We start from the raw sequence: 27,009 nt of genomic DNA on the forward strand, positions 1-27,009 counted from the left end.
AAATCAATATGCCTGAACACATCTGCAAAATCACATCCAACTCTGTAATTTGTATCCACTGTCCTTTCATTGTTGAATCATCTAATGACTACAAAAAGACAAAACTGGGAGGAAAGGAAAGCTCTTTAAAGCTTTGTAAAAGAATTCAAATTACAGAGTTCTTAAAACTACCTATAGTATATATCCCACATGTGGAAGGACTTTTAAAAAATTTAAAAGACCCAAAATAGGGGTTAAGCATCTGCCTTCAGCTCAGGTCATGATCCCAGGGTCCTGGGATGGAGACCCCACCAGGCTTCCTGCTCGGCAGGGAGCCTGCTTCTCCCTCTCTTGCTTCCCCTCCTTGTGTCCCTCTCTTGCTGTGTCTCTCTCTGTCAAATAAATAAATAAAATCTTAAAAAAAAAATAAGACCCCAAATACCATCAACCATATGAGGGAAAGTAATCAAATCAAATTAAAATACTTCTATGCATTAAAGGTATCACAGTCACCAAAATAACAGACCACAAATTGAAAGAATATATTTGTAAAGTAACGAGAGCTGATATCTAGAATAAAAAGAAATCCCTACCAATCCATAAGAAGAGAGGGAGGAAGACCAACAGGAAGATGGTCAGAGGATACAAACAGTCAATACAGAGAGATACTCAAACTCATCAGTCGTCAGAACTATGGAAACCAAAACAAGACATCACTTTACACCAAAATTGGCAAAATGTTTAAGAAGTGGGATGATTCTATGTTTCCGTAGAGATATGAAGAAATGGAAATATGTGTACACTTCTTTTTTTTTTTTTTAAGATTGATTGATTGATTTGACAGAGGGAGAGATCACAAGTAGGCAGGGAGGCAGGCAGAGGGTGGGGGGTGGGGGGGAAGCAGGCTCCCTGCTGAGCAGAGAGTCTGATGTGGGGCTTGATCCCAGGACCCTGAGATCATGACCTGCGCCGAAGGCAGAGGCTTAACCCCCTGAGCCACCCAGGCGCCCCAATATGTGTTCACTTCTAGAGGATCCTTGATGTACACAGCTCTTCCAAAGAGCAAACTGGGCATATTTAGTCAAATATTATAAACCAGCAATCCCACTTTTGGGCATATATCTGGGAAAACTAAGTACAAGAAAGGATATGAAGGCAACTTGTGTGTTCATTGTTGGTAGGAGCAATAAATAAAATGTGAGCCATGTACCCTACTGGATACTCTGTAGCAATTAAAAGCAATCGATGGAAACCCAAGAACATGAATAGATCCCCAGAACAGTGTTTTGAGCATGAGATTAAAATGAGTTTTATGGCCCCATTTGATTTACAAAACTTAGAAGCGTATATACACAAAACAATGTAATCATTGATAAGGATGTATGCAAAGTTGAAGATCTGTGTGAACCCCGTCATTGCCTTTAGCAATGGAAATGGAGAATAATGAAAAGGAAAATCAACCAATCAATCAATCAACTGATGGACCCAAAGCGACCAGTGAAGAGAATAAGCCACCAACTGATGATTAACTCGAGTTTCAAAAAATACACACATAACACACCAATACCCATACCCACACATACGTATCACCCTGTGAGTGGGCTGGACCTGAACACTTAGGAGACGGTATAACCAGATGCCTCCATCTTCCATAGACAATGGACCACCAGTACAAAACTGGGTCACTTTCGATGCAAATGTCAGCCTGCATGGTGGTTGCTAAGGGAAGGCTTTGTTTGGTGCTGGTGGTGGGGCAGGAGGAGGGGGGTCTCTTTCCATGAAAACTTGTGAAATAAAATGAACTTGTACTGCTAAATACTGCAAATGAATAGCTTGGAAAATGCCAGAAAACTAAGAGAAGAAATGCCATGGCACCCGGCACTCGGTGGCTAACAAGGGAAATGTCAATGCCTCCTGCGCCATGTGCCCTGCTTTTTTGTCCGTTAAAGCTGGTCTTTAACTGACTTCACCTGAAGCAAAAGACAGGTCATAAATGATTCAGGACTTGTAACTATTCAGACTATCAGGGGGAGTTGGGTAAGTGAGGGTAAAGTTGTGACAAATGTGTAGCAGACGGCGTGCAATCTGAAACAGGCCCTAGAGTGTTTCTAAGGGAGTTTAACTGTCAGAAAAATCAGAAGAGTTGAAGCAGAAGGATGATGCTATGGGGTGATGGTAGGTACAAAGGGCAAGCTTGGCGAGGCGTTTACCCTGGTTCGGAGACAACTCGTTCCAGAAGAACACAAGAGATGGGATGCTCCAGGGTCAGCATCCCCAGGAGCCTTCCCTGACCACCCTCGCTGGGTCAGGAGCCCTCCTGAGGTCACAGCAGGGACCTGGGGATCGCTCTGTTGAGCCACTCACACAACTTCACACTGCCTGTTTACTTGGGTCTCTCCCCTGTCCTCCCTCCCAACCCAGGACTTCCCAACGCAGTGCCTGTCACCTAGCAGCTGCTCCATACATGTTCAGAGAACATGAACAAATAAATGGAGAAGGGAGGGAACCTGCCACTCTTTCCCAGCACACAGTGGTGCAATGTCGGGAAACGCCCGGGTTCACTCGACATCATTACTGGAGAACTTCCCGCGTGCCAGACACAGGCATACTATGGTGAACTCATCCCCCCCCCCCATTCTAGTTCCGTAGAATTCAGATTCTACATCGAGAGAATGCCTAAGAAGTCCCCAAACAACTCAAAGACATAATTTCAGACAGAAGCACTTAAAAGATGACAAAACAGGGGTAGGAGACAGAATGGGGTGCAGGAGAGAGGCTACTTTAGTAAGCCCAGGAAGACTTCTCAGAGGAAGGGGTAACTGAACCGAGTTCAAATTCAGTTCTGAATATCTGGTACACACCAGGCAGAGGAGGTAAAAATGAAAATCCCACCATGTTGTGGTTCTATAGAAGGAACAGGAAAGATGCTATTTTCACCAAGAAAAGAAGTAAATAGCTCCCTCGGGTTTGGGGTATGTGTGCTGCAATTTGCATTATGGAAAAAACGCATTGCACGTACTAAATACACTCACTGTATGCAGTACCTACAAGTAGCAACAGTGTGTTTTCTACATTGAGACTATTCTGAACTTTCACACACACTCCTGCAGAGAGCGCTAGTGAGTCAGAAGCCACCGAAAAGCCACGAGGCCTCCTGCTTTCTAGTCTTTTCCTCCACATTCCCTCTCTCTCTCTCCGGTAAGCATAAACAGGTCCAACAAAGCAGATCTTTATCTGCATTTGTAATGATCTTTAGAGTTGCTGAAAGATCATCCCAAACACCAGAGAACATCATGAATCCAGCGTTTGCTGGATTTGCTATAAACGGCCCGCGGACACTGCTGTATCTTAGAGCCGAAGGGTCCTTTCGAGGTCTGCCAGTCTGTTTCCAGCTGTGTGTGTGCTCAGGGATAATAGCACCGAGGGCCCTGATTGTCCAAGGGGAGACCTGGTGGCTTTATTGCAAACATAAAACAGGATGGCGAGTTTCCTGTTACAGAGCCATCGTGAGCTTGTCCTTGGAGACTTGACCGTGATTCGCTAATGCCTAAATGTGTTCTGAAATGCTCATGTGCTGGTCTGGTGCTTGGATTAGTATTGATCTGCTTTTCCCTTACGGAGGACGGTGCACCCTAACCAGGAATTCGCAGTCTCGCAGGGAAAGGGGAAGACTGGGTTTTAACATCCTTTCCTTAGTTCTGCTGTTAAGAGAGGTGGTTTTGGGAAACACATAAGCCACCGCGGGGCAGATGGAAGGACCATTTCTCATCACTGTATCACTGTAGCTCTGACTTTAAACTTGAATATCTCCAAGGGTTTTGACACCTCTGCCGACATCTGCTGTGCAGCACTGGATCAATCCCAGAGGAGGGGGAGAGCAACACAGACACTCTCTTCAGAATTTTCAAAAAGCACACACACCCAGAAACAGGGCCCAAGGAACTATTTCACGGCATGGGGCACCCCACGGGGTCAGTGATGGGCGACAGTGAAACCCCAGGAGAACCATGGGTGTCTCTCTTAAGCTATGAACGAAGCTTGGAATTGTGAAGGCAGACAATGGTCATGATCTGCTTATGACCCATCATAAGTTCTTACGTTATTCCAGACCCTTCATAAAGAGGACATGCTCACTTGATAACTGTCCTTCTCTCTCTCCCTTCCTTCTGCTTCCCTCCACCTCCCCCCTACTCCTCTCCATCTCCCCTCCCTTCTCCTCCCCTTCTCTCATAAACACGTCATTAGCAGTCACACCACAGAAGGCTGGATCACCTGGGTCCCTCCAAATAGGACTCGCTGCCAGCTGCCTCTCAGCTGGCCCAGGGGAAGAGAACACTGAGTCATTCGGGTCCTGGACCCACCCCCATGGCCCTGCCCCACCTTGGGCCCAGGAGACCACCTTTCAGGTGGTTTTTTTCTTACAGGTAGAAACATCCAGAAACCAACACCTGGGTCATATGTGTTTACTGTTTCCTACAGTAGGTTGAACCTACAGGTTCAACCCTGAAAATAAGTCTTGTGGAATCTTCACAGAGCAGTGAAGGAGGCAGGCCATCCCATTTAATATACGCTTAAAGAGCTGAGACAGTTTGTCTGTGCTGAGATGGCCGGTGGATGGGAAGTGAGACTTGACCTGGGTATGACAAGAGTGTGAGTCCGGCCCTCTCCTCGTCACTCTCCACGGCTATAAAAACTGAAGAGCTCGATACGCTGCATGTGGACACATCTCTACACACAGGAATATATATTATACATAATATATATTGTTGTATATATTTGTCTATATTTATTTACATGTATAATTTTATAATTTATGTGTATTTTTAATTATTTTTAAGTGTTTTTAAAGAATAAATATAATTTATATATATATAAATGCATTTATATATGTAAACACTTGGACATTTCATTTCAAACTGTTTGACACCTACCTCCCTGGACAGACTTTTCCCCCCTCACTATACCCAACAGGCGCCATGCCTGGCGGTCAGAGCTCTGAGCACAGAACTCCCCACTGCCCCTCAGAGTGGTGGGCGGCTGCAGCCACACTTACCTTGAACGATACAGGCACCCAGGTAGGCAGCATCTGAAAAGGAGCAGAGCAGTCGACCGTGGAAAATGTCTCTTTTAATCTGCAGGTACAAAAGATACCTGCAACACAAAATGAGCGAGAGTCAGCGGAAGTCTTGGCTGAGGCCTAGAAAAAGTGGGAGGATTGTTCATGCTTGATCCGCCCGCTCTACTCAGCTCCCCGGAGCAGCCGAGCCACACCCAGCCCCTCGGAGGGCAAACAGATGAAACCGAGGGACCCTCGGGATTCAGGAAATCTGATATGACTGTGACCGTGGCAGTTTCTATAGCTGGGCCATGGGCCCTCCTTAAAGAGACATGAGGAAGAGGAAAGCCACAGGGCCCAGCAGCCAGAGTTCCTGGAAGGAACTCCCACATGGTGACCACCACTGCCCCCCCCCCGCAACAGGTACAGGTGCCCCCACTCTGTGTGAAATGAAGAGTATGAGAATGAACTCATTCGGTATCCAGAGAGGAGTCTCAGCGGCAGACAGACTCACATTCATCAATCTCAAAAGGACTTGGTTATGAGCCCTGAAAGCCAATTTATTCACAACTAGAGCTGTCCTTTGGTTGGTGCACTGTCCCCCTCTCCAGGGATGGCACACTCAGATGCCCACGGAGCCAGGCAAACCTGATCATGATCTAAACGGGCCGGTTGAAGGGGGTCCCCAACTCTGGGTGCTGGGTCATCTAAAGCACACTGGACACAGCGAAGTATTAGGGGCTCAGTGCCATTTCCATCTGATGACTCTCTATCTCATACCTGCTTTATGCTGTGTACTGGGCTCTGGGGACACTGCAGAGGCTCAGCTGTCAGACACCCTCTTGCCTGACTTGGTATGGAATTGTTTGCAGGGCACAAAGGCAGTTCCTCTGAAATCTCTCGCCCAGAGTCTGGTACACAATTTGCAGAGAAACAGCATGACACTTGGTAAGGTAAGGACCCTAAGAGCTCCGTCCATGAGAGCCTCGCACACCTCAGTGAGCCTGTGAATGACACAGAGATCCTGCGAGAACGTGGAGTGTGATTCAGTAGATCAGGGTGGGACATCAGAGTCCATATTTCTAATAAGTATTTCTAATGCTGAGGCTGTGCTGCCGGCCTGTGGTCCACACGTTGAGTACCAAAGTTCCAAACCAGTGGTTCTCAGTGCTGACTGCACACTAGAACCACCCGGAGAGCTTTTCCAAAAAAAAAATACCAAGCTGTGGACCCTGACTCCAAATCCAATTAAACTGGAAAAAAAATGCACAAATTTTCATAACAGCATTATTCATAATACTAAAAAAAGTAGAAAAATCCAAATGCCCATCAACCGATGAACCGATCAAAGAAAGTGGAACAGGCACGCACTGGAATATTATTCAGTCACGAAGAAGGATGAAGCACAGATCCACGCACAGCAGGAACAAGCCTTGGAAACAGTGCACTAAGTGGAAGGAAGCCAGACATAAAAGGCCACATACTATATGATTCTATTCGCATGAGATGTCCAAAATGGAGAAATCTAGAGAGACACAGAGTAGGTTAATTGTTGTCGGGGGAGTGAGAAGGAAGGGAAACAAGGAATGACTGGATGAGTACTGGCTGATAAAAATGTTCTCGGATTAGACTGCGGCGATGACGGCACAACTTTGTGAACACACGAAACCCACTGAGGTGTACATAGCAGGATCTGCCAAAAGAAGCTGATACTCTCGACAATAAACTTTCTGGGAGTAGTTCTCAAATTTTGACATGATCTAAATGTACCTGGAAGCCTCATGAAAGTTCGGATTGCTGACCCTTTCCCAGGTCTAGAACAGGAGCCAGAGTCCCAGGTGCTGTACCTGCTGGTCTGGAGACCTGACTTTGAGGCCCACGGCCTTTCAGGCCACAACCATTCAGATAACCAAGGATCAAATCTTTCCCTTTTTAAAGACTACACACTTCCAGGCCGGATGCCACAATGTTTCTTGTTTACTTGTTCAATGTTACCCAATGAACACGAAGCATTCCTTTCCATTTTTGATGAGTTTAGTAGTGAAAAATAGTTTCAAATAGCTATGTACTGATGAATGAGAGGTTTGGATTCTCATCTCAGAATTCTGAAATTAAGTTTGACAGAAGCTTCCAGAGGCAAGAAAATCTGCTTTCATAACACCGGAGCTTGGGTCCTTGGGATCAGCGATCTCTAGAGATAATCATGGATTACTGTGCCTTTGACAAAATCCACTGAGCCTTAGAAATAGCATCAGGCTCAGATATTTTTTAATATAATAGCCACCAAAAAATAATAAGAATGCATCTCCTTTTAGCATCATTCCTGTATGAAAAGATTAAGCAACAATAGCACAAGAGGATCTGGGACAAACATTCTTGGGCCACTATTAACAATACTGCTTCTCAGGGTGCCTGGGTGACTCAGTCATTAAGCATCTGCCTTCAGCTCAGGTCATGATCCCAGAGTCCTGGGCTCGAGCCCTGCATCGGGCTTCCTGTTCGGCAGGAAGCCTGCTTCTCCCTCTCCCACTCCCCCGCTTGTATTCTCTTCCTCACTGTCTCTTTCTCCAGCAAATAAATAAAATCTTAAAAGAAAAAAAAAATACTGCTTCTCTATCCAACATGAACTTAAAGACGGTTCTCACTACAGAAAAAAAAAAGAATGTAAAACCAAAATATTTTGATTACATTCAATTGTATCCAGCATTTACAAAAGCCCTAGAGATCTAAAGGATTATAAGAGGACTGTGTAAATGGAGAGATAAATGAAGAACAAAAAGTGATCTCAAATACCCGTCTTTAATGAGTATTTGTTGTTTTACTGCTTCCTACCTGCCTTTAATCCCCAAAGTTTCTTTATCCCAACCACAGTCATGAATGTGATCTTAAATTCTCATGTAGCAAATTCTCCTTAAACTTTTATTTTACAACAAAATAACAAGTTATCAAAAGAAAAATGAAACTCTTTTTTTAGAATGCAACTTTTTAATTTAAATTCAATTAGCCAGCATGTAGTACATCATTAGTTTTTGATGTAGTGTTCAATGATTTATCAGTTGCGTATAACACCCAGTGCTCATCACGTCAGGTGCCTTCCTTAATACACATCCCTCGGTGACCCCATGCCCCCACCAACTTCCTTTTCCCCAATCCTCAGTCTATTTCCCAGAGTCAAGAGTCTCTCATGGTTTGTCTCTCTTGCTGATTTCAAGTTAGGGTTTAAACCATAAGTACCAGGGGCAGGCCACACTTTCTAGATTTGTTTTGAATTCTAAGGATTGTATTGACTAAGAAAAGTCCATTTCTATCTGTGCAAGGACAGAACATTGTCTTAATTTCCTGTGGAGACATTAAAATATTCATAACCTTCCACCCTTCATACCTCAGCTCGTCAGTCAAATGCAGGGAAATGCTAGCGAATTCAATTGAGAAGAATTGGACTGGAGTTATTAACTAACACTTCGTATTCTTCTACTTCCAAATGGGATTTTTCTCAACAACAAAAGAGCCATCCTTAACTTTTATCCTGACACATATCCAATTTTTATCCTCCAGACAACATTATAAAGAGAACATATGACAAAAGTGAGCCATTTTGACATCTGACTAAATAATGCCCAGCACTAGTATTTGATTTAATCTTTCTAATTACATTATCGGCACCCAGAGGGCAAGACAAACATCTTTTTTTTTGTGGTATTTCATGCAGCCCCTGCCACATATTACACGATCCCACTTACACGAAATCTCCAGAATCAGCAAAATAAATGAGTAGATGAGTGGTTGCCAGGGGCTGGGGGAGAGGAGAGTGAATAGAGACTGCCGATGGACGAGTGTGGGGGTCCTCTTCGGTGATGAGGAAATGTTTCAGAATGAGATACTGGTGATGGTTACCCAACAATGTGAATGTTCTTAATGACGCTGAATTGTACACTTGGAAGTGATGAAATTAGGTTCCGTGAATTCTACCTTAATATCTTTAAAACGCAGGTCAAGTTGCAAAATGCCCACCACCACTTATAATGTCCATTATTTATGTGTCCCTCGTGCCCACCTGCCCCCATCTCCAAGCACAAAGCTCACTAATGGTTGTGTGCAAATTAACAATAGAGAAGGGCACCATCTGCTCCCTCACAAGGTCACCTCGGTGCCACAGGGGTCTAGCTTTACTGGTGACTCATGAATAAGGAGAAAGCAAAATATCCAATAAGCTAAAATGCATCCCCTTGCATCTCTGATGCATTCGGGCCTACGATGATTATTTCGAGAGCTGATCGTGCAAAGTGACTTTTGTCACCTAATCAGAGTCTCGTCAAGAACTAAGCACTATCGACTTCCTGGGACCTTTCTCAGTTGCACTGGCTGGGACTGTTCTCAAAAGCAAAACCCCAGGGGCACCTGAGTGGCTCAGGCATTAAGCGTCTGCCTTCGGCTCAGGTCATGATCTCAGGGTCCTCGGACAGAGTCCTGCATCGGGCTCCCTGCTCAGCAGGGAGCCTGCTTCTCCCACTCCTACTCCCCCTGCTCGTGTTCCCTCTCTCTCTCTCTGTCAAATAAATAAATAAAATCTTTAAAAAAAAAAAAAAAAAAAAGCAAAACCCCAGGACAAGGACTGAATATGGCCCCAGCCCAGGAAGGTCAGAAGGGAGGAGAGCGGAGAACTGGAAAATTCCCAATCAGCCTGAGAAGAGTTTACAAGTGGAGAGAAAACAGCCCCACGGTTGGCCATTCTGCAAGAGGAATGCGGGGTGACAAACAGCTCATCCTATCCAGTGATCATTTCCCTTCCAGAACAGCTCAGATCCAAAAGATTGTCCCCAGGGGCTGCACTAGCTATGAATTCACCCAGATCGTAAAGACAGTCGTCTTCTGTTTATTTTTAGCACTCCACTGTCAGATGTTTTCAGAGAATACCTCCTCCTTATAACCACCGCTTTTTTGTGTGTGCAGTTAATTACACTCCCAATGACAACTGTTTGAAAAATCCCAAGACAATTAAGTGCGAGAGAAACATTCCAAGCCAAAATGCCAAACTGGGTGTCGGCTTCGTGGAGCCGCACTGCTCTAGACGGGAGGCGCGTCTAGCCTAGGAGGACTCTGGCTGGTTAAAGGTGCGGGTTAAACATACAAACAAATGGAAAATACCTTGTGAGCTCTTCTTTAATCTTCAAGGGTTCATGTGGGTAGAATTTCACTCTAAAGCACATGGTGTATGGTGGATGAGCTGAAACATCATAAAAAAAAAAAGGCATGAGAAAAGCAGCAAAAGACCAGGGACTCCAACACACAGGAAAGTCAGCCGTGAAGTTACAGCCTAGCTTGGGGGGCTGGGGGCAGGGGAGAAAGGGATTTTTCTGGAGGAAGCAGATCTTATTATGGCCAAGAAAACAAAGCCACAGTGACAACTAAAGAAAGTGCTTGACAGGACGCCCAAAGCCAATGCGGGACACGGGCAACCTAGTCAGTTAGCACAACTTTCCACATCACGTTCTCGCCAGGTCATAGCTTCAAACAGCATTTTTTGCTCCGGATTCTTCCCACCCGTTTGTGACAGATAAATTGCCTGCTCTGGTCTGGGCCCTAGTGAGATATTTTTCAGACTGTGAGGTGGAAAAATGTCACTGCACATGACTAGTTTTCCCAAAACGATGGTGCTTTTGAACTGAAGTCGCAATTTTAAAAATGGAGTCAGCCATGCACAGATCCTACATTGTATATATTTTTAGCATTATTTGAGTATTATCTATGAGGCAGTCACTATGAAAACAAACACTTCTATAACTTCCTGATTTGTATGAATCAAGATAGCACTGCACAGAATGAAGTCCCGATTGAGGTTCATGATTCTAGAATGTTCTAAGTGCATTAAATATCTGGTACTGAAGGACCACCTAAGTGGATTCTATAGGACTTCTGATACCCTTAATTATAGAAAGTGTTGACTTACAATGTTGATCTAATAAATGCACACAAGTGTAGTAAGATGCATTCAAATTTCAATTAGCATATAAAATGAACACCTGAAGATGAAAGAAATACGATAGTTAGCATTATTATTTCTATGGCTCTTACACACTGGCTCACGTTTTGCCTTTGTTTCAGTACAGCTACTTGGGATCAACTCCAAGTCTACGTCCAAATGCGAAAATGAAACAGCACCCTATACTTGCCCAAATCCTCCTTCATAGCAAGGAGGGGTTAAATCCCCAGCCATCTCTATAATGTCTGGGGCTATTCTGTATGTAGAAAAATTCTTTATGTGGAAAGAACTATCAGCATTAAATATGAATGCATAATGAGTATAATTTAATATGGAAAACAGTTCTCGAAAATAATTTGAAAGAAAGCATCCAAATCACAGGAAAACACAAGCATCTTTCTGGCCATCTCAGCAGAGAAAAACCGATTATACACATACGCCCACACACGCAGATGTCAGAACTCTTTCCATTCAATGCCCTACTTCTCCACCAGGAACTAGCAAATTTTTTAACTCAGTTGGATGCTCCTAACCCACCCCTAGATTTAAGGAAACATTTTTCTGGAGCACTAGAAAAAAATAAACGCCATCTATACAGCAAAAAACAAAGAAAAAATAGCAGTGATTCTCAAGTCATTCATCTTTCATGATATCTAGAATTTCAGTTTTGACTCAAAATATTTACTCTTTATACATTTTCTAGATTTCTTGTAATTTGTTTAGGTCATCACCTTTAAAGGATTAAACCTAATGTTTTTTATTACGAAATCTCTGGACTGTCCTTAGTAGAAAGATTAAGACTGTTTTTATAAGGGAAGAATAGAGCAAAAAATGGAAAAAACATAAAAAAGAAAATTTTTTCTTCTTCTACTAGTCTTCAAAATTAATACATGTTTAAGCACAACCAATGACGATGATTGATCAATAATAGTAGACAGATGGAAAAAGTGGATGGACAGACAGATGGATAGATGGATGGACATATAACAGGTGGATAGATGGAGACACAGATGGGTAGGCAGACAGATGAATGGAAAAACCACCCTCTTTTACTTTTCTTTACTTTGTCTCTATTTCTGTCCCTCCGTCCCTTGGGTCCCCACCAAGCTTACCCCAAACTCTCCCACCACCATCAACAACTTCATCAACATTCTTCGACCCTTTTTGCCAAACTCACACAAATCCTTGCCAATATGATTACATATGTGAGGGATTTTTTTTATAATTGATTCTCACAAAATGAGATCACACTACATATGTTTCTCTTGCTTTTCTCACTTAACGCTCTATTCTGCTCATCCCTCTGGGACAATAGTCATAGATCTAACTCATTGTCTCTACTAACTGCATTATAATTTATATTATGGATACAGCAGAATGTATTCTGCTCTTCTTTTAATTATCATTCAGATTGCTTCCACATTTCTGCCATACAATCTGATTTACAATGGCCTTGTGCACATGTCATTAAATATTTGTATTTTTTATTTCTATAATACAAACTTCCAAAATTTGAATTTTGGGGTCAATGGGTATGGGCAAATATTGTAAAGGGAGCTGAAAGATAATGGAGAGTGTGGGGGTCCCGTGAGCAGGGCCATGGAGAAGCTGGGCGGGAGAGGGAGGAGGGGTCCTGAGCGGCCAGGACAATGAGAAGCAGGGCTGACTGCACAGGTCCTAGCTGCCGCCTCCCTCTGTTTCAACACCAGGCTGTAATGGTTCATCATCTGCTTCGTGTGCGCCATTTCCTTTCTTATCCTTGGGACCAGATTGCTGTGGCTTCCTGGTGGCATGAAGCTTTTTGCACCGTTGTATACACTTGGAAATCTTGCTGCGCTAGCCAGCACTTGCTGCACTAGCCAGTATGGGACCCATGAAGCAACCGAAGAAAATGTTTGAAGCAACAAGATTGTCTGCAACAATTGTGATGCTTTTGCGTTTCATATTTACCTTGTGTGCTGCTCTTTGATGGCACGAAAAGGGCCTGGCCTTATTATTCTGCATATTGCAGTACTTGTCCGTGACCTGGTACAGCCTGTCATACATCCCATATGCAAGGGATGCAGTAATTAAATGCTGTCTTCTTTCTTACATTGAAAATCAGAAACTCTTTGAAAAGAGCACGGAAAGGCGACTTTCTGTTTTTGGAGAAGTATGCTTTTCCGGATGTAATCATCACTCCCCAAACTGGCACCACAGGTTAAGACCATTTTGTGTACTGATGGGAACTACATGCTTGATTAAACTGTTAAGTAGTAAAACAAGATAAAAACCAAAGGGAGCTGAAACATGAAAGCCCACTGAAGGCAACCTGGGGAAAGAAGGATCACAGAAGATAGTCCCAAACTACAGGTGTCATGTGCTTGTCCTCTCGGTCAGCATATCTGCTTACTGTGCCCTAGGCTGGCTTCGAGAGGTATCTGAGCTCCTTGGCTACATGTCAGGACTCCCACTCTGCCTAAAGAATCAAGCGCTGAGACAGACAGCTCCCCCGGGCAGCCATCTTGGAAAATGCCTTACCCACCTTCTAACCACACATCCTTGTTCTAAGCCCAGAGTTTCCAGAATGGTCTCATGCTTCTCCCATATGCAAAGCCCTTCCAGCCCTTGAAGGAAGCTCTTAAACAGCACTTACAGTCCTTCTGAGTCTTCTCTATAATAATAAACATCCTCCATCCCGTCAACTGCTCCTCTCATGAAACAGTTTTGAGTGCCCTCATTCTGGGTATATTCTGGTCTCTGTCTCCTCAAGCCCAAGGCCCCAGGGGTTGCCACATCCACTCAGGTGAGGGAATCATCGCCAGCCTCAATTTGGACATAATTGTTGCTCTCCCTCAAGAACTTCATCTCAGTGTGATTCACTCTGCGTTTATAATAGACCAACGCTCTTAACCCTTTTCATATATGCGGTTGCTAAGTTACACAGAAAGTCACATCTGACGTCTCTTTCCATTTTTCTAGGGTGTGATCACGGGAGAAATTAATACACGGTATTAGGGGTAGACTCATCACTAGACCCATTATCAGAGAAGAGAGGAGAGCAGGCAGCAGAAAAAGAACTTAGAAAGAGGCACTTTAAGTCTGAAATCTTCTATCCATTTTCTTTTACCATCACATATACTCCTACTGTGTCTTTCTCTCATATTGACCCCATATCACCAATATGAGAAGAGTTAAAAGGAGCATATGATTTTGACATAGGGAACCATGTGCAGCACCAGGAGCCCATGCTGGAAAGAAGCTCAACATCATTGCCCAAGCCTGGAGAGGCCAATGTGGCAGTAGGCTCCTTCTTGAGAAACTCTCTTAAGATTCTGGACGCAAAATTATATTACAAAGCAAATAGTAAAGTTAAGGAATGCTTCTCGACAGGGCTGGAAAACAGTCTGAAAAGATAAATAATTTCCCCTCAAAAATGTTGATCTAGTTACGGATGACAAGATGTATGAGAATATGGGGCCATAGATCTCATTCAACATTTTATCCCCAGAGCTAATTATTGATAAAAGATGGACTCTGTCTAGCTGAATGAATGATTAACCCCAAGCTTTGAGGCAGATGTCAAAGAGAAAGGCCATGCCCTGCCATCCCATTCGTCCCATCCAAACACTGGCCTAGAAGGTCCACAGTCTGAGTGATTACAGCAACTCCTAGGATTTAGATTTTGAAAACCCCTGGTCCTGTATCTTCAATTTCTGCCCTTCAACATCTGGAACAAACTCAGGGACTCTGGAATCTGTTAGAATTGCTATTTCTAGGGGGCCTGTGTGGCTCAGTTTGTTAAAGCCTCTGCCTTCGGCTCACACCATGATCCCAGGGTCCTGGGATCAAGCCCCACATCAGGCTCTCTGCTCAGTGGGGAGCCTGCTTCTTCCTCTCTCTCTGCCTGACCCTCTGCCTACTTGTGATCTCTGTCTGTCAAATAAATAAATAAAATCTTTAAAAAAAAAAAAAGAATTGCTATTTCTAGAGGGACTATTAATTAATTAAACAAATACTTATTGAGTACCTATTGAGTACTTATTGAGTACCTAATATTGAGATAATAGCTATAAGTTTAGATGTACCAATAAAAGTAGCTATAAAAAGATAAAAATCGGGGCTCCTGGGTGCCTCAGTGGGTTAAAGTCTCTGCCTTCGGCTCAGGTCATGATCCCAGGGTCCTGGGATGGAGCCCCACACCGGGCTCTCTGCTCAGCAGGGGGCCTGCTTCCCTTCCTCTCTCTCTGCCTGCCTCTCTGCCTACTTGTGATCTCCATCTGTCAAATAAATAAATAAAATCTTTTTTAAAAAAGATAAAAATTATGCCTCCGTGGAAGACATATTCCAGTGGAATAAATAGGTATAAAATCAAAGTTAATAAATGAAATATATAGGACATTAGAAGGTCATAAATGCTACAGTCAAGAATAAAGCAGAAAGGACTTAAGGGGTGAAAAAAAAACACCCCACCTCTTTTTCCTTTTCTCTTCCCCACTATAACCAAATTCATGACAGTGAGGTACAGTTCACTTTACTACCCTCTAGAAAACCAAATGAGGGAAAGATATAATTTAAAATTTTAAGTCATTAAACAAGAAGATAGGGAAAAAGTCACCCCCAAATGTGTTGGCACTGGTATGCGGTCAAAAGCCCAGCGTTGGAGCACTGGCCTGTGCCCATACCAACTGCATAACTGCTGAAAAAGCAAAACAGGTAACCAAAGGGTTAATGGGACTCTTAAGTGCTATTGTAACTTTTTACCCAAATCTCCTTATTCTTGGAACAGTCTGCAGTCATGTTTCCACAGATGACATTCCTAGATACCATAATAACAAAACGTTGATTTAGTTGTTTTGCAGAGACTCAAGGTTTCACTAAGAGATTGGCCAGAACGGCTCAGGACCAATGGCCATCTCTCTGAGCACGTGCATGAGTCCAACGGATGAACTTTTGACACAAAACGGGCTAAAACTCAACTCTTGGCTCATACGAAGGATGCCACTGACAATGTAGGCAGAAGAGCCACACAGGTGCAGAAAACAAGTACAACCCTCCCCACATATTATCTGATTCTGAAGTCATATAGCTCCTCTCCCCGATCCCCAGATCCTTTTTTCTATGCCCTTAAGGATCCCAGAGTCTCTGGCTTCGGGGAGGCAAGTTGCAGTTTGCCCTCCGGTCTCCTTGCTTGGCTGCCTCTTGAATCAGCCCCCTCCTTGCTGCACATTCGACGTCTTCGTGATTGGCTTTGCTGTGCACTGGGCAAGCGAACTTGGATTTAGATACAAAAGGAGCCTTCCCAGGGTCAGTCCTGCAGCTGGCTGGGACATGTGGGAAATCCCCTTGTGGAGACGAGCCCATCCCCTTCTCCAAGAGACTAGGACTGCCGCTCCAATGTCAAGTCTTCTTGTTCTTAAGCTATTTAAGGAGTTTACTCTGGTCTGGTCTATGCCAACCATTTGGCACACACTCCGTAGCTGGAAACATCTGATGAAGGAGATACCTGTGGAAAAGGACGCACCAGCCGTGGAGCCCACGCCCTGCACGGGGACCCTACACCACAGTGTCATTGGGAATAGTCACTGTGTGTCTTTACTAGACTGGGCAGCATGACCACCCCATGGTGGAAGACACTGTAGCCCATTTCTACCGTGGTGTTAAGGCTTCGGCATCAAGGACAGGAACACATGGTGGGGGAGGGGGGTGGCAACCCCAAATCCCCAGGGGATGAGTCCCCAGATTTGGAGGGGAACTTCCAACAGTGACCTTGAACAAGCCACCTAAATTCTCTGTTTCCTGCTCTGGAAGAAAGGCCAGCACCAGGGGCCCGCATCTACCTTCCACCGGTGTTTGGACAGGCTCTTGGCAGGTACACAAGGCCTGAGTCTGAACTTTTGTTTCACTGGGATATTTATCCTACTCATGCTGGAATAAGAGAAGGAGATGGAGGAGACTGAGTTGAACTCAGCTGAAAAGCATTTACTCAGCCACATAAGGGCTAAGAACAAGAATACTACTGAGGAGCAGAGGAGGGGAAAAAAGACAAAAGTCCACTTTAAAAATGCCTGGAGCGTGTAACTGTGCTGAGAACAGCAGGGCACCTCTCTTGCAGACGGCCTTTACCTGCCGCACGAGGGCTGGGGAGGCCGAGCCTCTCCACAGGGCAGCTCAGTGGCCCCCTTTTTGCATCAGCAGATCCTGGGGTATTATCATTTTGGTAGCTGGTTAACACTGAGAACACAGGGGGAGGAACCGCCATTTACAAAGCAGAGACAGATTTTCTCATCTCCACTTTGAGATCTAGCCCAGAAATGGGGTTGGGGACATGCAATGATCTGCTGAGCAGGGTCCTGGGTGAAAACAAAGAACACAACTTTCTATTTTTAACCAATGACCATCCTCAAATCTTCGGAAAATAAAAAACAAAAACAAATAGAGGGGGGCTTTTTTGCAGGTGGGGGAGGGTTTGAGAGAGAAAGATCACTTAGCAGCCTTTCAAAAAAGGCAGTCTCCCTCTAATCATTGTATAGAGCTATAGGAACACAAAAAACATAACTTCAGGGATATACACGTAAACACATTGATCTTTATCATATACACTCAGGCTGACAGCTACGAAAAATCTCCCCAACGCTTTATTTATTTTTTTATTTTTTTAAGATTTTAGGGCACCTGGGTGGCTCAGTTGATTAACCATCTGCCTTTGGCTCAGGTCATGATCCCAGGGTCTTAGGATCAATCCCCACATCAGGCTTCCTAATCAGTGGGAAGCTTCTCCCTCTCCCTCTGCTGCTCCCCCAACTTGTGCTGTGTAAATAAATAAAATCTTTTTTAAAAAAAATAAAGATTCTATTTATTTAGCAGAGAAAGAGCATGCACGTGAGCAGGGTTGGAGAGGCAGAGGGACTACCTGAAGCTGTGAGCGCAGAGCCCAACTCGGGGCCACGGGGCTTGATCCCCTAACGAGAGATCGTGACCTGAGCCTTAACCAAGACAGAGGTTTAACCAACTTGGCCACCCAGGCGCCCCTCCCTAAGTGCCTTTAAACTGCGGTTGAAGCTTAGAGCTCGTGCCTCAAACAGACGTTAGGGCAATGTCTATACCTGGGCTACGGCTGTCCTGTGCCTCCATCCTCCAGGAGTCCGCTGGGGGGAAAACGATCCATTGTCAGATTTTAAGACTGGAGAAACATGGCAAATGGTCTGTTGGTGCCGGCAAGACCTCTAGCGCCCTGCAAATCTGAGCCTTGTTTTCCAAAGGGCCCCAAGCAGTCATCAGGGTTCCTGGCCTCTTTAGCACAACTGATACCTTGTTTTATTCCTAACGAAATGAACAGTGTCCCTCCCGTGTCTTTCCGGGAGAGGGCGGGGGCTTCACGGTGAGAACCGAGGGACACACCCCACTTTCTTGTGCATGCGGCATATGAAGTGACATTCAGGTTTTTCATCTGTGCGGCTTCTTCCGAGACGAAACCGCTCGGGAGCACAAACTCTCCGCACATGCGCAGAATGACACTTGAGTACCAAAAGGGCAGCGCATTACTCACTCATTCAACGAACTATAACTCTCGGGATAGCTTTTAACGAGCCAGCCGGAGAACTGCTCTCTTAAGGACTGCTCTCTTTTGGTTGGAAATGATCATGATCATTCAACAACAACTGTTACTATCATCATCATCGAGAGTGATAATCCCACCGTCACTCTTCTACTAAAAGGACAACCAGCAGCCTCCAAGATGCTACTGGCACTGTGTTGCCTCTACTTCCAAAGCAAAGAGGTTTGGGGGTTTGTTTTTTTTTTTTTTTTCATTGTATTTAATTCATCTTCTGCCTGTTACAGCTCTCTGGGGTTGGAAGCATACACACAGGCTCGCCCACACACACGCACTGAGATCTTCATAGGGGATCCTGGATCGCCCAGTTGCTGTCTCACGAACACTTGTTCTCAGAATCCTCTGGCTACCTGTGCTGTTCAGGAGAAGCTTTAATAAGGACTTCAAGGTCCGACATTTCTAACCTCAAGTTCAGCATCTGGACAAATTCCTATGGCCAAACTGAAGACTCCCAGCTTCCATTTCCTCCTCTGTAAAATAGGAATAATAACGGAACCCATCGCCTAGAGCAGATAGTAAATGCTTTTGACCTTGCAGGCCTCAAGGTCTCCGTCTCAACTACTAGACTTAGCTGGTATAGTACAAAAGAAAACACAGACAAAACAGAGACCAGTGGGCATGGCTGTGTTCCAACAGGACACTGAAATCTCAGGGCACCTGGGTGGCTCAGTGGGTTAAGCCTCTGCCTTCGGCTCAGGTCATGATCCCAGGGAGCTTGCTTCCCTTCCTCTCTCTGCCTGCCTCTCTGCCTACTTGTGATCTCTGTCAAATAAATAAATAAAATCTTTAAAAAAAAAAGACACTGAAATCTCATTTCATATCATCTGCACACCTCACAAAGTCTTGTCTTTAGCTTTTTTTCTTCCTCCTTTCCTTTTAAGACTAGGACACCTACTTTTAGCCTACACGCCACCCAAAAACAGAAGGCAGGCTGCTTTTGGTCCAGGGGCCATCGTTCACTGACCCCTGATAAAGAGCCCATGATGAGGATGAAATGAGTTAATGACATAAAACACCCAGCAGACTGCTTGAGACCTAAGTACTCAACCCACTGAAGTTGTTCCTATTCTGGAGGGCAAAGAAACTTCCATGGATAAGGGAGAGCCCTTCAACTTGACCTAGCCCTACACAAGCAGACCTCAGAGATACTGTGGGTTCAGTTCTGGACCACCACAATAAAGCAAATATCTCAATAAAGCAAGTCAAATGAGTTTTTTTGGTTTCCCACTTTGCTTTCTGAGTGTACGGTAGAACAACCTGAGAATCTGAGCCAAAAAAAGAGAAAGAAAAGGAAGTTAGCAAAAGTACATGACACCGAGGGCAGGAGATCCAGGTGCCTGCTTACTGTAGATGTCGTATAACTAACTACACCCTCGGGAGTCATGTTGGTAGGGGTGACTCAACTAGTAAAAATGGTAATTATCACAGCCAAAATCAACTGCTTATGTAACTTCATCCCAAGACTTTATACCATAAAACTGCATCCAAAAATGAGGCATTATAAAGCATTTCCAACCAAACAGAAACATGAATAACACTACCCACTTGACCCAGGTTTGAATCACTTCCAGTGCTCATATACCAAGCATGGAATCTCTTGGTCCATCAGGGTTATCAGTCAGACATTTAGACCACCAACACGACCCGTTGTTTTGAATCATGTGGTCCATCCTGAAACAACATGAGTGCTCCTGAAGAGAGCCCCTGGAAGGACACCCTCCCCCCATGATATACGGGAGATGCTCTTTTCCTTCTGCTTTCTCCAATATTCCCATCACATTCCTTCCAACAAGGAAGAGTGCTGGGTCCTGCCTGAAGTCCGAGAACCCACCATTGTACCCAATCAAAATGATATCATTTTGCCCACCTAGAACGTCGGAATGTAACCTTATTTGGAAATAAGGTTTTTGCAGATGTGATTACCTTGAAGTCCTACTGTGTTAGGGTGATGGGTGTCTTTGTAAGAGAAAGAGACAGACACAGAGAAACCCAGGGAGAAGGTGAAGTGAAGATGAAGAGGGATCAGAGTGATACAGCTACGGGCAAGGAAGGAACGCCAAGGGCAGCCAGCAACCAAAGAGCTGGAAGCAGCAAAGGATTCTCCCCTAGAGCCTTTGGTGGGCAGCACAGCCCTGCTGACACCTTGCGTTTGGACTTCTAGTCTCCACCATAACATAGCCACCAACCATAACATGAGGAAAAGGGTAAAAATGATAAATCGGTGGTTTATCAAATGTGCGTGCCATTTAGAATTGCATCCCATGAAGTTTAGGGGGTTTTTGTCATTACCTATTGTTACCATCATTTTTTTCCCATATTGGGAAAAAAAACACACACACACACAAAAGAATGCAATAGGGAAACCATTTAGAGGCCTGAACTGCATGGACTTTCTGATACAAGTTCTAAACACAGAAATGTTCAATGAAATAGTTGTACCTAGAAGAAAAAGAGATGTCTTGCCAAACCTACAGAGAGCTATTGCTAGAATAACAGAAGCTGGCTTCCAAAGCTGGAAAGAAACAATGGAATGAAGCAAACTCGGAAGAATGAAACCAGCCAAAACTAAAACCACAACAGTTGGGGACCTACCGTTACTTGATCTAAGCAATGGGCTTTGGTCAGGTATGTGTTTTGATTTGCTTTTAAAGAACATGGCAGTTAAACTTCTTTCACCTGCTCCCTAAAAGGAGCATTTTGATTCTAGTCCACAAGCATTGATTGGGAAATGACTACATGCATAGCCCTGTCTTAAGTCAGGGGAAGAAATCTTCCAAACTAAACACTGGAGACAAGTATATGAATGAGACCAATGGGACAAGCTACCCTAAGAGGGAAGAGATGGGGTTACTATCACTGTGGGTGCTTGGAGAAGTAAAATGTGTAAAGCTTTACTATCAGAAGCATATGATCAAGTTCCCCCCCCCCAAAAAGAGAACACATGCACAAAGCAAAGGAATGACCCATAAAGCAAAAGCATGAAGGTAATTGAAAGAATAAACAGAAATATTCAAAGTGGGAGATCTGAGTGGAGGCTCCTTGGTGCAGTGAGCGGAGTAAGGTTCCCTGGAAATTTCTGCCCACCTAGAACATCGGAATGTAATTGTATTTGGAAATAAGGTCTTTGCAGGTGTGATTAACTTGAAGACCTACTGCGTTAGGGTGAGCCCTAAAGCCTATGACTGGTGTTTTTATAAGAGAAAGAGAGACACAGAGAAATCCAGGGAGAAGGTGACATGAAGATGAAGAGAGATCAGAGTGATACAGCTACGGGCAAGGAAGGAACGCCAAGGGCAGCCAGCAACCAAAGAGCTGGGAGCAGCAACAGAGTCTCCCCTAGAGCCTTTGGTGGGGAGCACGGCCCTGCTGACACCTTGAGTTCAGACTTCTAGTCTCCACAACTGGGACAGAAGAGATTTCTGCTGTTTAAGCCCCCAGCGTGGGTAGTTCTCAGGCCGCCCCTGAGCAAACTAATCACTCAGCAACAAGAGTCCTTGCAAGAGCAAAAGCGGTGGAAGGCAGGCATCCTGACTGGCCTCGTGAACGGATATGGGACCCAGGCTTTTCTCCTGCTGTTCCTTACACCAGAGCAAAAGCGAGGCTCCTGGTATGCTCTCCGCAGGCTACAGAAGAAGGTATATTCTCCATTGATTAAGTTATTCAGCAGCAAGGGGACTGCTCCTTAGATTAGCCTCAAGCGGGGCTGGAAAGCGAAGGATTGCCACCTAAACGTGAAGCCTCACAGAGAGCACCATCAGAGCCAGAAAGGACGGGCCACCTCCAGCTTCTAGCCGAAGCCACTGGAACCATAGGGAGGGAGCGCGACAGATGCCAGCCAGCAACTTGACTCAACGGCGCTCCACGGCTGAGTTGCACCATGTATTATGCAGAAGCTGGCGGTCCTCTCCACCCTGATTTGCATGCCCAAGCCATGTTCAAGCACCCCTGTCCCTTCAGGGTGCTTGGCAGCAGCAGTGTCTGATAAGTAGAGCAAGAAGGTGATCTTAACTACCCTGCTGGGCTAATCAGGTACCAGCCAGGACTGAGCAGAGAACCACTCCGCAAGTGGGTCTTCTTTCATCTGGCTCTGTATTTTCATAGCACGTTCTTAATGCATAATGCACTTTGATTTCTCCCTTCCTCTCTCCCCTACTTACCCTCTCCGTCTCTTTCTCAATTTTGACATAAAGTTTTTTTTCCTAGAGCGCCTGGGTGGATCAGTTGGTTAAGCGACTCCCTTCGGCTCAGGTCATGATCCCAGGATGCTGGGATCGAGTCCCGCATCGGACTCCCCGCTGCGTGGGGAGTCTTCTCCCTCTGCCTCTGCCTCTCTCTTTCTCTCCCTCTCTCTTTTGAATAAATAAATAAAACCTTTAAAAAAAAAGTTTTCTCTCCTCTTGTTTTCTCTTTATTACCAAGTGATCTAGGAAAATATTCTCATTGTGAAAGATCTGAGTAAAAATGACTAATAAAATATAACCATATTATATAATAAATATAACATGTGTCTTCCCCTCCCTCTACCCTACTCTTTTCCCCTGAGGTAACCATTTAGTACACATTTTTGCAGCCTTTCTCTGAACTTATATGTTCATCTAAAATAGTCTGTTTATTTTCATATATATGGATCATCCAATATGTGGAACTTCTACTTGCTTTCTTAACTCCAAGATATAGTTAATAAATCTTTCAGTGTCAGTACTATAGGTCTGCCTTGTTCCTTTTAATGACTATATGTATCTCACATAATTTATTTAACCTTGCCAGAGTTCTAGGCTTTTTATTTCTTCTAATTCTCAGTGTTATAAGCAATGATATACCTTACATAATATAAACCTATGCCTGGATAAATTTCACTTTCACTAGAATCATAGGGATGAGCTTGTTGGATCGAGACACAGGCATTTTTAAAAAACACATCTGAACTCTTACTTCTGATGTACACTTTAAGTATCCTAGACACTTTCTCTGAATTCACCACTTAGTCTCATAAATTCTGATGCTGAATATTGTTAAATCATTCTAAACTAACCCATGAAGCATATCATTGCACAGTGCAAAATTAAAAGTCGAGAATCTCATATCTAAAGTAGGTTATCCTACATGGAAAAAAAGTTAAAACTAATTAAGATGAATCCAAATGAGCGATGGCTGATAACTTTAGAGAGAATTTCAATTCAACAACAAAAATGTAATCAAATCATTTAAATACAACTTTTATATTACCTTCCAGCTACTTTTCTAAGCACTTCAACAAAAATGCAAGAACTAAAAAGAATCCAAAGGTTAAATTATCATCCTTGCGTTACCATTCTTCACTTATTACACCCAGCACAGACCGTCTGTCCTTAGCATGTGAATGGACACAGGCATTTTTAATTTAGAACAATATGGCCAAATTTCCCTCCCAAATGGCTTTACCAATTTATGTGCCCCCCCTCCACTAGCGGTGTTGCTCTCATCCTCATTAATTGGATAGTATCAACATTAACCATTTTCTCAGTGTAATAAGAACACCTTGTTTTAACTTACATTTTCCTTGTCACTAATGATATTGAGCATCTGTTTACGAGTTTACTGGCCATTTAGTTTTATTCCTTCCATGGGTCTTTTCACATTTTTTATTGAGTTGTTTAGCCTTGGGTTTATACCATCATACTTTATATATTCTGCATATTTAATACTTGTTACATATTTGGCAAATGTTCTTCCATTATTTATGATGTTTGTGTTTTAATTTATTTCTAACTTGTTTTATACTCATTCATTCAACAAATATTGACTGAAAATCTACTCCATGCAGTGAGCACACCAAATAGTCTGGGACCTGAGTTCAATTTTTGCATAAATATGTATTTTGCTTTGTTACTTCTGTTTATATTTTCCTTAGGAAGCCTTGTTTGATTCCGTAATTATAAAAAATAGTCCTAAATTTGTACGTAAAACTTCTATAGATTATTAAATATATTGGGCTTTTGAAATCATCTGGAATTAACCGCATATGTGCTGTGAGGTAGGTCTTTAGCTTTTTTTTTTTCTTTTTCCAAGTGGAAAGACAATACAAAAGATCATGACTTTAATCTTTCTATCTCTGATATGAAATACAATCTTTATCATAACCCATATTCTCACAAATAATGAGTCAATTGGAGGTGGGGTGCTTTGTGTTCTGTTTCTTTTCCTATTCCCTTGTCTATCTTAATTACTATATGTGTCTATCACGAGGACTCCATTATTATAGCTCATATGCCTTGATTTGCTACCTAATAAAACAAGGACCCTACCCTATCATTGTTCTTTTTCACATACCTACTGGCAATTCTGGAGCATTTTCTTTTGCAAATGAGCCTTAGACTCAGTTTGTTAAATGCCATAAAGAATCTCCCTGATGTTTTGATTTGAAAATTATTTGAATGTATATATTAACTCGCAAAGAATTGACTTTAACAATATTAAATGGAAACATAAGAAGTCTCCACTTACTGAACTCCTTTTTTTAACCTCTCTATAGTAACTCCACAGTGAAATTTAATAGTTTTACTTAGAAATTTTTTTGCACATTTCTTGTTAGATTTGAGAAATTTATTTTTATTTGTTATTGCTATTGTAGGTAATAGCCCTTTCTCCCATCACCTTCCAGAAATAGTTGCTTCTTGTGTATAAGGATTGTTTTAGGATATTAATCTTGCACCCAAGGATAAAAGCCATTATTAACTGTAGGTCAGGGGCGGGGAAGAAAGGTAAGTAGAGAGCTTGGAGAGACCCAGAGAGGACAAAACCACTTGTAAAATACTATCTGCAGCTATGAGAAGGCATCAGCAGCCCTCAGTACTCCAGCTTGGCTAAACAGAGTGAGGCACACAAGCAAAACAAAGAAATCCTGGAGCAGTTCAGGAAACTGCTCTATTAGGACTTTGGAGAACACAGAAGAAATGGCCCCACACTGTGTCTAAATAGAGAAGGAGCCTTACATAAGGTACAGAAGTTTTCCCAAGACTGAAGCAGGGCAAAGAAGAGGCTGAGCATCCGCCTGTCCCAGTGGTAAATACAGAAGCGCTGAGAGCCAACAAGTGAAAGACAGCTGGAGTGGGGGCCACCAGGGGGCACAGGCTGGAGACCTGCGGGGCAAGACCAGCACCAGGAGCAGAGGTCCCAGCAGCATGTGCCAGTCCACCCTGAAAGGCCAAGTGGGACCAGTGACATCCAGAGAGGATAGAGTGGGGAAAGATGTCAGCAACCAAAATTCAAGTCATCTAAGACCAGCCAGGGGAAGACACAGAGGACCGGGCATGAGAGAAACGTCATCCTTGCTGCCATGATGGTTCGTAAGCAACCCCTGCCTCCTGAGGCCATTCTGGGAATGGAGAAGGAGGAGAAGCTCTTGGTGTGGGAAAAATACCCCAATATAGAAGCATGCACTTTCAAGTGATCACGTTTAAACAATGAATTCACTGAGTAATTTCCTGAAAGAGATCAAATTCTAAACTGGCAGATCTTGAGTTACCCTGAAGTGGCAAGATTGAACTTTTTGCCCCCAGAGGAAAGAAGCTCACAGAAAATGGAATTCAGTCATGGGGAAATAATGTCACATTTATGCATATCTGAGTCATAATGTGTAACTTTTTTAAACCTCTTATGCTAATATCGTTTGTGTGGTTACACAGACCTGCAAGATGTGAAATTTTTGTTCTTCTGATGTATGGCACTTCGTGTAGGCACACTAGGCTACATTCCACAGTTATGGGAACAAGGCTAAAAGATATAGGTTATAAGAAAGAATACTCACTACTCCCACATGGCAAACAAAGACTCTGAAAATCAAATATCCAAAATATATAATTAATTTAGCACCTTTGTTTGCAGACAACCTACCATCTGAACACTCCAAAGAGGAAAAGATAAAAGCTCAGTCCACATTTTTGCCTACAGACATGCAATGATGGAATAGGAGAATGAGGAAGCTATTCCCCCCTCAACACTGCCCATATCATGTAGCCTATTTGCATTTTGATCTAGTTGACAAGGAAGGATAAAAAGTTTGATTTGAATTTTCCAATTTCAGGAAGTATTGACTAACTATACTCCATTCCACCTCTCCCAGTGAATGCAGCTATAAAACCTGGACAGAATGTGTGCAGCAATTTAAGGACTTTGGAAAGTAAATAGGCAGAGTGGGAAAAGACAGTAATTCACAAGACCACTGAATTGATGTTGGGTTCTCCACGTCTTTTCCTCTGGTATCCCCTGGACAGAACTCAGAGATACTGGGAGGGCATCACCATGGACAGGGAAAGCTCCAGGAGAAACTCTTACTTAAAGCAAACGGGGTTCTAGAGTAACAGAGTGAGAGCAAATGGAGTAGAGATTTTCTTACCTGCGAGTTTAACCTATTTTCTTTGA

General features: G+C 43.6%; 1 protein-coding gene and 1 pseudogene across 3 annotated transcripts in view; one reads left to right on the top strand and one right to left on the bottom strand.

Moving 5' to 3' along the window:
* Positions 1-27,009, bottom strand: part of FRMD3 (FERM domain containing 3) — a gene marked incomplete at both ends in the record, with an annotated part of 298,064 nt that overhangs the window by 106,345 nt on the left and 164,710 nt on the right. For both annotated transcript variants that reach the window (XM_080820271.1, XM_080820270.1), the window contains 2 exons: positions 5,033-5,130; positions 10,181-10,259. In XM_080820271.1, the coding sequence (XP_080676397.1) occupies positions 5,033-5,130; positions 10,181-10,259 (177 nt within the window). The remainder of the gene's footprint in view (positions 1-5,032; positions 5,131-10,180; positions 10,260-27,009) is intronic.
* Positions 12,807-14,012, top strand: LOC308352943 (vesicle transport protein SFT2A-like; annotated as a pseudogene). Its single transcript has 2 exons — positions 12,807-13,167; positions 13,977-14,012. The product of its transcript is annotated as a vesicle transport protein SFT2A-like (transcript).

This window comes from Martes martes (assembly GCF_963455335.1).
Source record: "Martes martes genome assembly, chromosome: 12".
In the NCBI taxonomy this organism is placed as follows: Eukaryota; Metazoa; Chordata; class Mammalia; order Carnivora; family Mustelidae; genus Martes; species Martes martes.